General features: G+C 41.7%; 2 protein-coding genes across 2 annotated transcripts; both read right to left on the bottom strand.

Moving 5' to 3' along the window:
* Positions 1 to 206: 206 nt before the first annotated feature.
* LOC108438413 (keratin, type I cytoskeletal 13-like) lies at positions 207 to 2903 on the bottom strand. The gene is made up of 7 exons (XM_017716205.1): positions 2496 to 2903; positions 1801 to 1883; positions 1542 to 1698; positions 1277 to 1438; positions 1057 to 1182; positions 716 to 945; positions 207 to 318 (listed from the first exon to the last, which is right to left on the bottom strand). The coding sequence occupies exons 1-7, from the start codon at positions 2886 to 2888 to the stop codon at positions 207 to 209; spliced, it is 1263 nt and encodes a 420-aa protein (XP_017571694.1). The 5' UTR covers positions 2889 to 2903.
* A 6367-nt stretch (positions 2904 to 9270) lies between these two features.
* On the bottom strand, positions 9271 to 11962 carry LOC108438412 (keratin, type I cytoskeletal 13-like). Its single transcript, XM_017716204.1, has 7 exons — positions 11544 to 11962; positions 10867 to 10949; positions 10608 to 10764; positions 10341 to 10502; positions 10121 to 10246; positions 9780 to 10009; positions 9271 to 9382 (listed from the first exon to the last, which is right to left on the bottom strand). The coding sequence occupies exons 1-7, from the start codon at positions 11934 to 11936 to the stop codon at positions 9271 to 9273; spliced, it is 1263 nt and encodes a 420-aa protein (XP_017571693.1). The 5' UTR covers positions 11937 to 11962.
* Between the last annotated feature and the right edge of the window lie 5472 nt (positions 11963 to 17434).

The raw sequence follows: 17434 nt of genomic DNA on the forward strand, positions 1-17434 counted from the left end.
TCTTTAATATTATGAAGAACATTTATCTGATTACATGAGCCCACATGATTGACTGATTCTGTAATAGTTGGTGAATCACTCAAGTTTAAAATGAACCACAGACACTTCATTATTTAAGATCTTGACTTTATTGATCTCTATGAGCTTTGAGGATCATCTTCATAGAGTTCCAGGTCATCATGGCTCATAGGGGAAATTCAGGATCCTCACTTGGTTGTTGTGGTTTCACTGGATGTGGAGGAAGAAGAACAGACCACTTTACCTTCCACCACTTCTTCTGTAACAATCACCACCCTTCGAGTGGTAGATGACTGTTTGCTGTAAGAGTGAACACAACAGTGTGTCAGGACAGTGGTGCTGTAAATAATGATGCTAACATTTCTAATTACAAGACTAAATTAAATGTAATGTCAAAATATAACATTTTGTGATTTTGTTCCACCCACTGTGAAGCGTAAAGCAGGACTTTTATACTGAAATTCAGTCTGATGTTCTACGTCCTCAACCACTTTAGTCATGTGACTGTTCATTCATTGTAATAGCTATTTTCTCACCTACACCATTCCTGGTGAACATCTTCTGTCTTCTACAGATTTACTGGTTCTAACTGGAGTTCCCCATCAGGAATTCCATTCTCTGTGGTTGCCATGATGATAAATGCTAAAACTTTGTGTTTGCCAATTTGCCACATGCTAATCTACAGAGAAAGTTTTACGTGGTGGTGGTGGTGGTCTCTCCATCCAGCAGTCTTCTGTACTCAGCGATCTCCAGCTCCAGTCTGGTCTTCACATCCAGAAGCATCTGGTACTCAAGACTCTGGCTCTCCAGATCAGCACGGAGCTGCGCCAGCTGTTCTTCTAGACTGGTCACCTGCACCTGGTACCCAGCGAGCATTCTAGTGTAGCGACTCTGGATCTCAGTGAGGGTCGTCTCGAGAGATGCTTTCTAAAGAGCCACAGAGGAGGTAGAGTGATCATCTGCACTGGAACTGGCTGGAGATCATTTAAACACAATATAGGAGATGTGTTTATGCAGGAGAAGTGTGGGAGATCTCACCATGCTGAGCTGAGACTGCAGCTCGATCTCTAGACTCTGCAGTGTGTGCTTGACTTCTGTTATCTCTGATCTGGACGTCTGGAGGGTTTCTGTGCTGATGGTGACTTCTTTGCTCAGTGCATCACTCTACAGAGAAAAGATCTTACACTCAGATTCTTCTGCTGTGTAACTCATTGAAGATAGACTATTAAACATGGACTATACTCTGGTGTGAGTGTACCTTGGTCTGGTACCAGGCCTCGAGGTCTTTGCGGTTCTTGGCAGCCACAGCTTCATAGTGTTTGCGGATTCCAGCCAAGACAACAGAGAGGTCGTCCTGCGGTGTGGCATCCACTTCCACATTGATGTGACCACCCATCTGAGAGCGCATTGCTAAGAGCTCCTGAAACAAAATGAGCAAAATGTATGTTATGTATGTTTATACATTCTAAGTCTGTGCATATCTCTTTAAGCAACCAAGTGGTTTCAGTCCAATGCTAAAGTACCTCCTCATGGTTCTTTTTCAGGCAGATCAACTCCTCCCTCAAACCCTCAATCTGCATCTCCAGGTCTAATCTGACCAAGGTCAGCCCATCCAGAACCTTCCTCAGCCCAGCGATGTCGGCCTCCACTGACTGTCTCATGGCCAGCTCATTCTCATACCTGGTCAGAAGGTTGGATGCTCTTAGTTTCAGGTCTGAACTAAAGCTGATATGTAGCAAGTCTGGTGTTATATTTAATAGCATTTCTAGATTGTTCACTTACTTGACTCTGAAGTCATCAGCTGCCAGCTTTGCGTTATCAATGCCAAGACAGATGCCGCCATTCACTGCAATGGCATTCTGGATCTGCAGAATAGAGATAAAAACATCAGTGGAAATCTGAAGCTGTGGTTCCCAACCCAGTCCTCTGAGACCTGCAGACTGTGCACAGCTCCCAGCACACCTGGACCAGGTATTCAATTTGGTGTAAGTTTGAACAGAGCAGAGGATTGGGTTAGGATCTAAACCTTTCATAAAAGCTCTCAGCAGAATAAAAGGCTTTATTCAAATATCATCTGGTAGAATTTGTATTCAAAGGTATCACTTCACTCAAGTTTTGATACCTTTTCTAAAGGGAGGCTAAGACATGGTAGAAGCAGCCAATGATATGATGCTTTAAAGGTTGAGATCAGTTCAGGCCTAAAACACCTCCTAATTATCAGATAATTTTACATTTTTTGGTTTTATTGCTAAAGGAAAATAAGACCAAGGTCCTCTTTCCAGTAGACACAAAGGTTATGAGTTGTTCTTATGCAATGCTACCTTTGGTCATTAAAACAGCCAACATAATATGATTTGCTTTATTTAAACTACCTATCTAACCTACTTGCATTAAAGTTCATCTTCAATTTCTTGCTCTTGAAAGCCAGAGCTGAAATCTTGAATAACAAGTAATATGATGCAATAAGTTAGACATACCTTGGCCTGGAGGTCACTGATGGTGGCATAGAAGGCAGAGTAGTCCCATGCCTTGGGGGAGGCCTTGCTCTCCAGGAACTGGTGGATCTGCAGCTCCAGGTCAGCATTGGCCTTCTCCAGGGAGCGCACCTTCTCCAGGTAGGCGGCCAGACGGTCGTTGAGGTTCTGCATGGTGGCCTTCTCATTTGCAGACACGTCCAGGGTGTCAGCCATGTTGAAGCCACTTACAACGCTGCTGGCGGTGGAGATACGAACCCCAGAGCCTCCAGCTCCACCACAGACACTACCTGCCCTCCTGCTGCCCAGCTGGATGCTAGAGGCAGAGAGCAGAGGGCTGGCCCTCATGGATCCGGCAGAGGAGACGAAGCTGCGGCTGGAGAATGAGGTGGCCATGGTGCTGCTAGAGATTCAGTTCCCTTCTGCTCAGATTGGAGGGGAATGAGTGGAGAGCAGAGGAGACGGGTGCCTTTTAACCCCTCAGGGGAGGGTCCAGAATTGGGGTCTGGGGGGGATGTTTCACCCCTTAGGCAAGTTCCTCAGAACCAGACAGACCTGTATCAAGGAAAGCAGTCCAGTGGCGATTTGCTGAGCAAAGAGTGGAATCTAGAACTATTTTGAAATTTGATGTCGAAAGACTTTCCCTGCTAAAATTTGCATTAAATTCCTGATCATGTCAAAAGTTTAGATGGAAGCTTAGTCATAGAAAGGCAATAAAGAAAGTAATAACGCAAGGAGCTGTGAGTGGAGTCTCTGATTCTGTAAGGCTGAAAGAGTCTCACATTATTGGTGGACAACCAGCTAGTTTGTTATTTTGGGCAACAAAAGTTGAAATCTAGAACTACATTTGCATGCCATAGATTTTTGTGGAATGCTAGTCAGATTCTGATACATCTGCTCAATGAAAGATGTACAAATTATGAACAAAACAAGCAGGAACTTAATTATCAGCGGTTATTTTCAAGTGCAATGTTGCATGATATTTATGGCGTGTCTCATGTAAAGGATGGTTGCTAGGTGGCGCATGTCCTTTGCAGCATCCTTAGCAGTAGAGTTCTGCAGAGGGGCCTCTTCTGCGTCTACAGCACCAAATAAAACTGCTCATCTAGGGTCCATAACTGCAGACCCCTGATCAGCTGTGAGGCTTTCAGGTGAAGTGAGCAAGAGGTGAGGAAGCCAGCTGTCAAATTGTAAATATATCTCTGAATGGCCTTGGATGAAAATGCACTTCTGATCTCCTGGAACCCATATATGAACCCAACAGGGCTTTCTGATCACTTGGGACTGGTCAGTTAGTAGAGCCCAGAATCTAATCAAATCAAATCCAGTTTATTTGTAGCGCTTATTATGACTGATCTTGTTACAAAGCAGCTTTACAGAATTCCAGAACCAAACAGGGTGAGGCAGCATACCGTCACTATGCTGCCAACTGCTGACTCCCAGATCAGGGGAGATACACTCCAAATGCAGCCAGCCATATTAAGGCTAGTTGTCATTGATTACCACTGCACTGTATCTTCATCACTATTTTATTTTCCTTCAATATTATATTTTATTTTATTATATTTTTATCTAAATGACATCTAAATGTTTTCCTAAGCTTTATTTACTCTTTTGGGGTTTAAAAAGTTTGCTAGGACAGGTATCGCAAGGACTGATTAACAGTTCAGAGGCTGGTTTTACTTTGAAGTGAGATTGTGTTCAGTTACATGTGCTGGTCAGCGGTAAACGCCGTATCTTTTGGTGCTCTCTCTCACTCAGGGTGCTGGAAATGACTTGAGTATAGTCACAACTGCATTTCTTACTTCTTATGGTCTTCTTATGCTCTTCTTATGTCTGTAACAATGTTTTACTTTTACTGTCCTGATATGGAGACTCCAGTACCTTCTGATACAGATACTGGTCTGGTGTGGGTTCTGTAAAAGCTGCTGAGCTGTGTGTAATCAGAGCTCCTCATTGAAGATGCTGAGAGGTGAGTTCAGTCAGACTGTGTTAGTGTTTGTGAGGGTTTTACTTTTCTGACCGTCTCGTAGTAAAGATGATGAGTTTGTGTTTGGAGTGACGTGATTTTCTATAGAAGATCTGATGGAGAACAAACTCCAGAAATAAGGTCAACTGCTGGATCAGCAGATGAGACAGTTCTTTTGTGTTTTTTTTGGTTTATCTTATAAAACATGGTTTGACAACACTCCCACCTCCACCCTCACAAGCCCCCCACCCACTCCCTGAGGAGCGTTCTCAGGGAGAGAGAACCTGAGGAACCAGTCTGATGTGGTGGGTCACCTGAAGGTGATTTCAGATAACGCTTTCATTTACACCTCAATCCTTTCACTCTCTCTGCTCCACACCCTTTTTATCTCTCTCTGTACCTTAAGTAGAAAATGCAACAGACCAAGTCGTGTGGTCATTCTGGACTTAGTGTGATGTTCTTACAAGAAACTCTGGGACTAAAATGAATTCCTCTATGAAAAGAATAAATGGAGTTTTCTCCAGCTGCCGCTGTCGCATCCTGTGGTGATCACAAATGTTCCAAAGCTGAGATGTTTAGTCTGGAAAAATTATTCTCTGGAATTTCACTGGATCCTCTGGATTATGAGGTCATTGATGACTGGAAAAATGAATAATGCTACATGTAAGCTAAAGCTACTGTGCACTGAATTAGACTGGCAGCCTCCTTGAAAACCATGCTAACCAGCTTTCATGCTACACTGCAAATTCAGATTTGGGCCTCTCAATGCGGAGAAGTAGCAGCTCTTCTCTAAGCTCCTCCCGGAAGACTGAGCTCCTCTCTCTATCAAATAGTGTGTAGCCCTCCACCCAGCGAAGAGGCTCATTTCCGCCGTTTGTCTTCGCAATCTCTTTTCGTTCAGTCATTACCCACAGCTCATGACCATACAGGTAAACAGAGAGCTTGTCCTTATGGCTCAGCTCCCTCTTCACCACTATAGTCCGGTACAGTGACCGCATTACTGCTGCCGCCTGTCCCAGCCTGCGGCCGATCTCACGATCCCTCTTCCCATCACTCGTGAACAAGACCCCAATATACTTGTCCTTTCCCCTTTCCCCTTACCTGGAGTGGGCATGCCATCCTTTTCCGGGCTATCTGTAAATAAATCTATAAATAAATGTAGACCGTTTTAAATAATAATAATAAAAGCAGCCATTGCAAAATAAAACCTAATAGCTTTAAATAAAAGTTAATAAAAGCTTTTAATAATCAAGACATATTTGAATAAAGTGATGATTTAAAAAAAATGAAAATCTTTAAATAAAAAAAATGTCTGAAGTTTTTGAGACTGCAAAGCCACAACAAAGAAAGTCGCCATAAATAATCCACCCTTAATGGATTTTACTCTTAATGTAAGTACAATTTCTGCAATTTTCTATCATTTTCATAGTTTCATCAGGCCTCAGAATATCTGTGAGTTTCTGATTCTTTGTTAGCCAGCAAGCTATTGTGAATGGTATTCATAACTAGCATGCTAGCTATCTGTTCAGCCGTGAAATTGCTTACGTTAGCCAGTGTGCTTCAGGCTAGAGAACCTGAATAGTGGAGAGTTACCGCTCTGTAGTGTCTTCCATGTTTCTCAAAGAAACATCACGGTTAATAAATGCGTAAATATTTAAAAATAAAATAAATATTAATTTCCTGAACATGAACATGTATTAAACATTTTAACAGAGCTGTTTTTATTTTTAAGAGCTTTTGAACTCGAGTTATAAGAGTTTAAAATGCTACGTATGTTCATAATGCCAGAGAGCACAAAGACCCAATAATGCTAACTAATCAGCACATAGTATCAGTAATGTTAACCAATCAGTGCTCAGTAGCAGCAATTATATCATACATGTGTTTCACTTAATAATACTGCTCCAGGTCATCCTGATCTCCTAGATTATTAATGATGTATTGCCACGTGGTTCACTTTATGATGCTGTTTCTGAACAACATTTACTCCTAGTTCATTAATGATGAGTTGCCGTGTGTTTCACTTAATAATACTGTTCCAGGTCATCATTAGCTCCTAGGCCATTAATGGTGAGTTGACATCTATTTCACTTTATACTTTTTCTGATTGTGATTAACTCCTAGCGCTTAAGTAATGAGTTACCATGTGTTTCACTTTATAATACTGTTCCTGATCATCATTCACTCCTAGTTCTTTAATGATGAGTTGCCATGTGTTTCACTTTATAATATTTTTCCTGATTACGATTAACTCCTAGTTCATTAATAGTGAGTTGCCATGTGTTTCACTTTATAATACCGTTCCAGATCTTGAGTAACTCCTTGTTCATTAATGATGAGTTACCATGTGTTTTACTTTACACTGTTCCTGATCATAACCAACTTAATTTGAAGGCAGAACACAAATGCAGTCAGATATTTCAATGAGCCTTCTCTTCAATTAGCCCTGCCCTCGGGAGGGCATTAAAGGAGAGCTACTGTTCAGGAGAAACATTGGCACACATGCTCATGCAGAAAAGAATGTTTTTTTCTTTTCTAAAGATGAGAGGTAAGCAGACTGGTCTACTGAAACCTATAGTACTTTGGCAGTTATCCCATTTTTAGGCTGATGTGCAGCTGGTTAACACGGCCAAATAATTTACATTTATGGCATTTGACTGACGCTCTTATCCAGAGCGACTTACAATTTGATCATTATACATATAGGCTAAGGTGGTGTTAGGAGTCTTGCCCAAGGACCCTTATTGGTATAGTGTAGGGTGCTTGCCCTGGTGGGGGATTGAACCCCAGTCTACAGCGTAGAAGATAGAGGTGTTAACCACTACACTAACCAACCACAAATAATAAGATGTGCATTGGCCTTTTAAGGTTTCTGAATAAAACAAACACATGAGGGACACCAGTCACAGTGTGGTGTGATGCTCCCAATCTTCTCTGAGGATGCCAGTTTCTGTGAATGGAAATGGAGGATATAATCAATTATACGTAAATACTGAACACTGTAGTGTATTTCACTACTGTTAGAAGTGTTGGAGTATGATATATATTAGTTCATTAGGAACCTCATCAGACTCAGCTACTGAGCAATTAATGTTGAATTGAATGGTAATTTGTTGTTATTCTAAGAAACCATAGTTACTAAGTAATTCTCTATGAGACTCAGTAATTATTGTTTACTTAATCGTGAACTACCCTAATCATTAGTTCACTATTACCTACTGAGTAGTTAACTAGTAGTACTTGGTAATTGAGAATAGTTACTTAAGTGTTAATGCAGAACTACTCATTCATTATGCTTTCAATTGTTTATTCCTTTGTTGAATATCATGTTGTGTTAATAACTAGACATTTCTCATAGTTAATTAGTGGAACGTTGGTCCTCATTAAAGCATTCCAGCCAGGTGTAATGCGGGAGGGAGGGGCCTAAACATCCCTGTTTGACAAAGGCTGATAAATCTGGCTGGAGTCATTGCAAATGAACTATTTCATAGTTTTAATGTCATTATTATTATCATTGTGCTAAAATGTGAACAATAGCAATAAATTAGAAGAAATGTTTTGTGAGTAGGTGTGTCTAAAATTTTGAATGCTAACGTGACTAAATAAGGCGCAGTACTTTGAAGCCTTTAAACAGCAGACTTTAGATCTTTAATATTGGGACAGGGGCCTGTTTACTGCTGTGTTTCATCACCTCTACTTTAACAGCAGTCTAAGTGTTTGGGAACTGAGGAGACGCTGTTGTAGTTTAGAAAGTGAAATGTTTTCTGTTCTTGTTTGATTCAGGATTTCAGCTGCTCATCATTTTCAGGGGCTCATTTGTTGTATTTTTTCATTTCATAATGTGGAAAATGTTCTCGGTGGTGATCGGTCTGGACTGCAACTGAACTGCAGGTCAATTTAGTGCCCAGACTCTTTTAATAAAGAGCAATGATGCTGTAATACATGCAGAATGTGGTTGTTATTATTATTATTATTATTATTATTATTAGGGGCGGCGTAGTAGTGTGGTGGGTAGTACTGTCGCCTCACAGCAAGAAGAGCCTAGGTTGGATTCCCCAGCCGGGTGACCAGGGTCTTTTCTGTGTGGAGTTTGCATGTTCTCCCTGTGTCTGTTTTGGTTTCCTCCAAGTTCTACAGTTTCCTCCAACAGTCCAAAGCATGCAGTCAGGTTAATTGGACATGGTACATTGTCCCTAGGTGTGTGTGTGATTGTGTCTGTCTGCACTGTGATGGACTGGCAGCCTGTCCAGGGTGTATCCTGCCTTCCACCCAGTGACCGCTGGGATAGGCTCCAGCACCCCCCACGACCCAGAAGGAGATGTTATTAACCCGTGTTATTATTATTATTAACCCATGTTATTCCAGCCCGTCAGATGTGTTGTAATTAGGGAGGGTGGGGCCTAAAAAGCGCTGACTGACAGAGTCATTCCATATGAACTATTTTATAGTTTTAACTTCATTATTATTGTCATTGTGCTAAAATGTGGACAATAGCAATAAAGAAGAAGAAATGTTTTGGGAGTAGGTGTGTTTAAACTTTAGACTGTTAATGTGACTAATGAGGCACAGTATTTTGAAGCTTTTCAACAGGAGACTTTAGATCTTTAATATTATGAAGAACATTTATCTGATTACATGAGCCCACATGATTGACTGATTCTGTAATAGTTGGTAAATCACTCAAGTTTAAAATGAACCACAGACACTGTTCATTATTTAAGATCTTGACTTTATTGTTCTCTATGAGCTTTGAGGATCATCTTCATAGGGCTCCAGGTCTTCATAGCATGTAGTGGAGATTGAGGATCCTCACTTGGTTGTTGTGGTTTCACTGGATGTGGAGGAGGATGAACTGACCACTTTACCGTCCACGAGTTCTTCTGTAACAATCACCACCTTTCGAGTGGTAGATGACTGTTTGCTGTAAGAGTGAACAGAACAGTGTGTCAGGACAGTGGTGCTGTAAATAATGATGCTGACATTGTAAAATGATGCTGAAATCTAATGGGGACATGAAGACAAATGATATATTTTTAGTTCCATCCTTCAAAAATTGTTTTGCCAGACTTTTATACTGAAATTCAGTCTGATGTTCTACGTCCTCAACCACTTTGGTCACGTGACTGTTCATTCACTGTAATAGCTGTAATTTTCTCAGCTACACCATTCCTGGTGAACGTCTTCTGTCTTCTACAGATTTACTGGTTCTAACTGGGTTTTCCATCAGAAATTCTGTTCTCTGTGGTTGCCATCACCATAAATACTAAAACTTTGTGTTTGCCAATTTGCCACATGCTAATCTGCAGTGAGAGTCTTACGTGGTGGTGGTGCTGGTCTCTCCATCCAGCAGTCTTCTGTACTCAGCGATCTCCAGCTCCAGTCTGGTCTTCACATCCAGAAGCATCTGGTACTCAAGACTCTGGCTCTCCAGATCAGCACGGAGCTGCGCCAGCTGTTCTTCTAGACTGGTCACCTGCACCTGGTACCCAGCGAGCATTCTAGTGTAGCGACTCTGGGTCTCAGCGAGGGTCGTCTCGAGAGATGCTTTCTAAAGAGCCACAGAGGAGGTAGAGTGATCATCTGCACTGGAACTGGCTGGAGATCATTTAAACAGAATATAGGAGACGTGTTTATCCAGGAGATGTGTGGGAGATCTCACCATGCTGAGCTGAGACTGCAGCTCAATCTCTAGACTCTGCAGTATGCGCTTGACTTCTGTTATCTCTGATCTGGATGTCTGGAGGGTTTCTGTGCTGATGGCGACTTCTTTGCTCAGTGCTTCGCTCTACAGAGAAAAGATCTTACACTCAGATTCTTCTGCTGTGTAACTCATTGAAGACTGACTATTAAACATGGACTGTACTCTGGTGTGAGTGTACCTTGGTCTGGTACCAGGCCTCGAGGTCTTTACGGTTCTTGGCGGCCACAGCTTCGTAGTGCTCGCGGATTCCGGCCAAAACAGCAGAGAGGTCTTCCTGTGGTGCGGCGTCCACTTCCACATTGACCTGACCACCCAACTGAGAGTGCACTAACAAGAGCTCCTGAAATAGAGCAAGCAAAAGAGGTGTGCTATGCAACTTTATATGTTCTAAGTCTTTGCCTGCCTCATAAAGCAACCAAGTGGCTTTAGGACAACACTAGTGTACCTCCTCATGGTTCTTCTTCAGGGAGATCAGCTCATCCCTCAGACCCTCAATCTGCATCTCCAGGTCTGATCTGGCCATGGTCAGCTCATCCAGAACCTTCCTTAGCCCAATGATGTCAGCCTCCACTGACTGTCTCATGGCCAGCTCATTCTCATACCTGGTCAGAAGGTTGGATGCTGTTAGTTTCAGGTCTGAACTAAAGCTGATATGTAGCAAGTCTGGTCTTCTATTTAATAGCATTTCTAGATGGTTCACTTACTTGACTCTGAAGTCATCAGCTGTCAGCTTGGCGTTATCAATGCCAAGATAGATGCCACCATTCACTGTGGCGGCATTCTGGATCTGCAGAATAGAGAGAAAGATGTCAGTGAAAATCTGAAGCTGTGGTTCCCAACCCAGTCCTCTGGGACCTGCAGACTGTCCACAGCTCCCAGCACACCTGGACCAGGTATTCACTTTGGTGTAAGTTTGAATGGAGCAAAGGATTGGGTTAGGATCTAAACCAGATAAAAGGCTTTATTCAAATATCATCTGGTAGAATTAATATTTAATGCTATTATTCTGCTCAGTTTTTGATGCTTTTTCCAGAGTGAGGGTAAGACATGGTAGAAGCAACCGATAATATTGCTTTAAAGGTTGAGATCAGTTCAAGACTAAAAATTCCTCCTAATTCTGCAGATAATTTTACAGTTTTTGAAGTGGTTGTCTTGGTAAAGGAAAATAGGGCTAAGGTCAAATCTGCAGTAGGCACAAAGGTTATTATGTGTTTTTATTATGCAATGCTAACTTTGGTCATTAAAGCAGTCTACATAAGTCTGATTTGCTTTAATTGCAACCTACTAGCATTAAAAACCTTTTATCTACAGTTTCTTGCTCCTGAAATCCAGAGCTACAATCCTGAATAACAAGTAATATGATGCAATAAGTTAGACATACCTTGGCCTGGAGGTCACTGATGGTGGCATAGAAGGCAGAGTAGTCCCGAGCCTTGGGGGAGGCCGTGCTTTCCAGGAATTGCCGGATCTTCAGCTCCAGGTCAGCATTGGCCTTCTCCAGGGAGCGCACCTTCTCCAGGTAGGCGGCCAGACGGTCATTGAGGTTCTGCATGGTGGCCTTATCATTTGCAGACACGTCCATGGTATCAGCCAGGTTGAAGCCACTTGCGACGCTGCTGGCGGTGGAGATACGAACCCCAGAGCCTCCAGCTCCACCATAGACACTACCTCCCCTCCTGCTGCCCAGCTGGATGCTAGAGGCAGAGCGCAGAGGGCCAGCCCTCATGGATCCGGCAGAGGAGACGAAGCTGTGGCTGGAGAATGAGGTGGCCATGGTGCTGCTGGAGATTCAGTTCCCTTCTGCTCAGGCTGGAGGGGAATGAGTGGAGAGCAGAGGAGACCTGTTCCTTTTAACCCTGCTGGGGAGGGTCCAGAATTGGGGTCTGGGGGGATGTTCCACCCCTTAGGCAAATTCCTCAGAACCAGACAGACCTGTATCAAGGATAGCCAGTCCAGTGGCGACTTGCTGAGCAATGAGTGGAATCTAGAACTATGTCCAAACTCAATGTCGAAAGACTTTCCCTGCTTGAAATTCCTGATTGTATTAGAGGTTTATTTGCATCCACCGATAGAAAGAAAATGCAGAAAGAAATAAAAGTGGAGTCTCTGGTTCTGTGAGGTGAAAGTGTCTCAGTGTTGGTGGACAAACAGCTTTGGGGCAACAAAGGTTGATATCTAGAACTACACTTTTATGAAATACATTATTGTGCAATGCTAATCAGATTCTGGTACATCTACTCAATGAAAGGTGTATAAACTAAAAACAAGAGCAAGCAGGGACTTCATAAACAGCACTTATGCTGCGCCACAGTGTTGCATGATATTTATGGCATGTCACATGTAAAGGACTCTTGTTAAGTGTAAAGACTCTTGTTAAACAGGAGCGTTTTGCAAAGGAGCCTACTCTGCTTCTACAGCTCACCAAGGGTCCATAACTGCAGACCCCCACTCAGCTGTGAGGCTTTCAGGTGATTTCAGGTGAACAGTGTGTGAGAGGTGAACAGGGCGGCTATCAAATTGTAGATACATCTCTGAAAGGCCTTGGATCAAAATACACTGCTAATCTTCTAGTAGTATATGAACCCAACAGGCCTCTCTGATCATTCAGGACGGTCAGTTAGTTGAGCCCAGAATGAGAACCAAACAGGGTGAGGCAGTTTCAGTCACTGTGCTGCCCACTGCTGGAACAAACTCTCAGATAAAGGCAGATATGTTCTGATGCATGTTCTGATATGTTCCAGGCAGAATGCAGGCAACTCCCTGGACAGGTCTTATTCAAGTCAAGTCCAAGTTTATTTATGTAGCACTTTCCACAACACGAAAAAAACTCACAAAGCAGCTTTACAGAAAAATCCGTGTCTGAGCCCCGATGAGTGTCACCAGTGGCACCAGTGGCAAGGAAAAACTCCCTAAGAGCACAAGGAAGAAACACTGAACGGAACCAAGACTCAAAAGGGGAACCCGTCCTGGTTGAGTTTATGCAGCAGCAGGAGGGTCAGTTCATGAGGGTGGGGTTTGCACAGCTTCGTACTGGTGGTTTAAACTCTGGTGGTGACTCTAGCAGCTCTGGTGGCTCCCATGTGGCGACTCAGGCAAACATCACCCAGTTGCTCCAGTTTGTGGAGAGGTATTAGTGAGTTAATAGTGCAACAACTGATATTAATAAAGTGTGTGTGCAAACAGAAAGGTTTTGAGTCATTCTTAGTTTGTGAATTTTAAATTTTGACATCTTGATATTCCTAAGCTTTATCAACTGCTTGGGGGTTTAATCGTTTGCCAGCACAGCTATCGCAAGGTAAAAGCTGCTGAGCTGTGTGTGATCAGAGCTCCTCACTGAAGATGCTGAGAGGTGAGTTCAGTCAGACTGTGTTAGTGTTTGTGAGGGTTTTACTTTTCTGACACTCCAAATGCAGCCAGCCATATTAAGGCTAGTTGTCATTGATTACCACTGCACTGTATCTTCATCACTATTTTATTTTCCTTCAATATTATATTTTATTTTATTATATTTTTATCTAAATGACATCTAAATGTTTTCCTAAGCTTTATTTACTCTTTTGGGGTTTAAAAAGTTTGCTAGGACAGGTATCGCAAGGACTGATTAACAGTTCAGAGGCTGGTTTTACTTTGAAGTGAGATTGTGTTCAGTTACATGTGCTGGTCAGCGGTAAACGCCATATCTTTTGGTGCTCTCTCTCACTCAGGGTGCTGGAAATGACTTGAGTATAGTCACAACTGCATTTCTTACTTCTTATGGTCTTCTTATGCTCTTCTTATGTCTGTAACAATGTTTTACTTTTACTGTCCTGATATGGAGACTCCAGTACCTTCTGATACAGATACTGGTCTGGTGTGGGTTCTGTAAAAGCTGCTGAGCTGTGTGTGATCAGAGCTCCTCATTGAAGATGCTGAGAGGTGAGTTCAGTCAGACTGTGTTAGTGTTTGTGAGGGTTTTACTTTTCTGACCGTCTCGTAGTAAAGATGATGAGTTTGTGTTTGGAGTGACGTGATTTTCTATAGAAGATCTGATGGAGAACAAACTCCAGAAATAAGGTCAACTGCTGGATCAGTGGATGAGACAGTTCTTTTGTGGTTTTTTGGTTTATCTTATAAAACATGGTTTGACAACACTCCCACCTCCACCCTCACAAGCCCCCCACCCACTCCCTGAGGAGCGTTCTCAGGGAGAGAGAACCTGAGGAACCAGTCTGATTGGTGGGGTCATCTGAAGGATCCACAAAATGGAACGGACAGGAAAGATGAGTTTGTGTTTGGAGTGATGTGATTTTCTATTGAAGATCTGATGGAGAACCAACTCCAGAAATAAGATGAACTGCTGGGTCAGTAGATGAGTAGATGAAATACAGTGAACAGTTCTTTTGTGCTTTTTTTCTCTGTCTCTCCTTCCTCTCTCTCTCTCTCTCTCTCTCTCTCTATCTCTCTCTCTCTCTCTCTCCCTCTCTCTCTCATACTGTCCCTCTCTCTCTCTCTCTCTCTCTCTCTCACTCGCGCTCTCTCTCTCCCTCCCTCTCTCTCATACTGTCTCCCTCTCTCTCCCCCTCTCCCTCTCTCTATTTCTCTGTCTCTCTCTCTCCCTCTCTCTATTTCTCTGTCTCTCTCCTCTCTCTCACTCTCTCTCTCTCTCTGTCTCTCTCCCTCTCTTTCTCTCTCTCATCTCTCAATTCATAAGCAGTATAACAGATTTGAATGAACTAAAAGTGCTGGATTTAAGACTAAAGTAAATGGTTAGATCAGCTGCTGGTCAGTCTTATCCATAAAATGCTGAAGTGTCTGCAGAAGCTCCAGCAGCACTGCTGTGTCTGATCCACTCGTACCAGCACAACACACACTAACACACCACTCTCATGACAGTGTTGCTGGGAATGACCCACCACCCAAATAGTATCTGCTCTGTGAGGGTCCATGGGGGTCCTGACCACTGAAGAACAGGGTAACAGAGTATCAGAGAAACAGATGGACTACAGTCTGTAACTGTAGAACTACAGAGTGCAGCTATACAGTAAGTGGAGCTGATAAAGTGGACAGTGAGCGTAGAAACGAGGAGGTGGTCAGAATGTTAGGCTGACTGGTGTGGGGTCATGTAACGGTGTGTAATGAGTGATGTGTGTCGGCTCTACAGCATCTATCAGTCGGCTAAACCTTTCAGTGACGTATAGAGCTCCGCTTTACAGTCCGTGGAAGACACTGCTGCTTATTCTGAATGCGGCTCTTTAATCATGTTTTCATCAGTTCATGTCAGGTTTAGCACAATTACTCATTTGTTTAATCAGAGTAACAGTAAATGTGTGATGTGTGTTCATTACTCTGGTTCTAAAATGTTTTGTGCACAAACTGAAAAGAAATCTACAGATTTTCAGCTTTATTAGATACAATACAACAACAAATTGAATAAAAAACAACAGCAGCACTAAGAAAACACAAAGTTCAGATGGTAAAATATCAGAAGTCGTGATTTTATAGTGTTTTCTGTTTCATACAGAAAGACTGCTGCTGATAAACTGATCAATAGAAAAAAATTTAATTACCTGAAGCAAAAAAATATATATATACATATATATTTAATAAAATATATATTATATATGTCATATATATATATACACACACACATCATTTTATAATTTTTCATGTGATTTGAAAACTGCAGTCTTTCTTTACATTGTGTAAACAGACCATCAGAAATACTGCAAAAGTTCATATATAGTGTTAAAGGATGAATATATATCATTTATTTTCCTCTTTCTGATTTAAGAAAGTAAAACAACCTGTGTTTTGGTTCTAGACTGGTCCTGTTCAGTCTGCTGGCCCACTGTGTGGTTCTGCTGCACAGTTACTCCACTAGGTGGGGCTGAAGACGGACACATGGAAAGAGTCAGAAATATTTACAAGTAAACGCTTAGATGGCTCTTCGAGGGTTCTTTAGTAAAGGAGATGGTTCTATTAGAACCATGAGTTCTATATTGAACCACTTGCATGCTTAATTGGTTCTCTGCATGGTGAAATGGGTTGCATAGCACCTAAAATGTTCTGTGAGTGTTCATGATTCCACATTGAGCCATAGCCTTTACTACAGAACCCTTGAAGAACCATCTTTGTTAAGCATGTATGACAGAAGAGTGTTGTGTAGTCCCTCTACTGTCCAGCCCAGAATTTTCCTTAAGAAGGTCATTTTCATGTCATTTATATTTCCAGATTCACATTTTATTAAAATATTCAACACGGGACCCTCCCATGTTCGGTCTTATGTGGGGTCCAGGAACATTTAGAGAATTTTAAGTCAAACAAACTTTTTTTTAGCTCCTTTAAGTCTCAGTTTTATTATAAACTAAGGCTTTTTATTCAGTAGCTTTAAGGTATTAAGTATTAAACTGGCTGAACTTTTTGTTGTTTACTTTGTTGTTTATTTTTACGTTCCCCATTAGCCACTATCACCATATCTGCTATTCTTCCTGGGGTCCAGTAGACATAATATACATTACAAAAAGTGCAATGACAATCAAGAAAACAAGTCAAACAGAACACGAGAAAAAAATAATAGAAAAACAGAAAGAAACAGAGAGAAAACTAAACAAACAAACCAAATCACATTTATTGTCACATCACATATTTACACAGGTGCGAAGGTAAGTGAACATCTTAGGTGCTTGGCCCCCTTTAGAATTTAAATTTAAAAAATAATTTAAATACAAATATATACACACACACATATATATATATATATAACTGCTGTGGGAACAAACACTTGTATCTCTAAAATGGTAACTTTACAGGAGAAGGAAAAAACATACTTCACTTTTAATGTAAGTCAATGGAACCAGACATCTTTCTAAGTCATTTTAAGTCATTTTTTTAGTTCATCATGAAATTTACACACAATATAAAGAACAGGCATTTTCAAATTATGCCAAAAAATGACAAACGGAAATGAAACAGAAATATATAACACACTCTAAATATATACACATACACACAATATACACTAGTATAGCATTGCCTTATGTGCAATATCCCACTGAGTCTGAGGCTGATAAATAAATGAGATGCTGGGATTGGAATACTGATATAGAGATCTTCCAGCATGAAAAACGGGTAAAATCCCACTGAGAGACACGGTCATTTGGCGTATCTCACAGAGACCATAGCCGACTCTACCGGACTGATCTTTAAATCTGTTAAATAGTCTATTTATTAGTTTTTCAAACATTATTTTACTCCAGGTTTTACGCAGGCACACTGGTAGGGAATTCCACTCCT

The sequence above is a fragment of the Pygocentrus nattereri genome, chromosome 27, assembly GCF_015220715.1.
Source record: "Pygocentrus nattereri isolate fPygNat1 chromosome 27, fPygNat1.pri, whole genome shotgun sequence".
Taxonomy (NCBI): domain Eukaryota; kingdom Metazoa; phylum Chordata; class Actinopteri; order Characiformes; family Serrasalmidae; genus Pygocentrus; species Pygocentrus nattereri.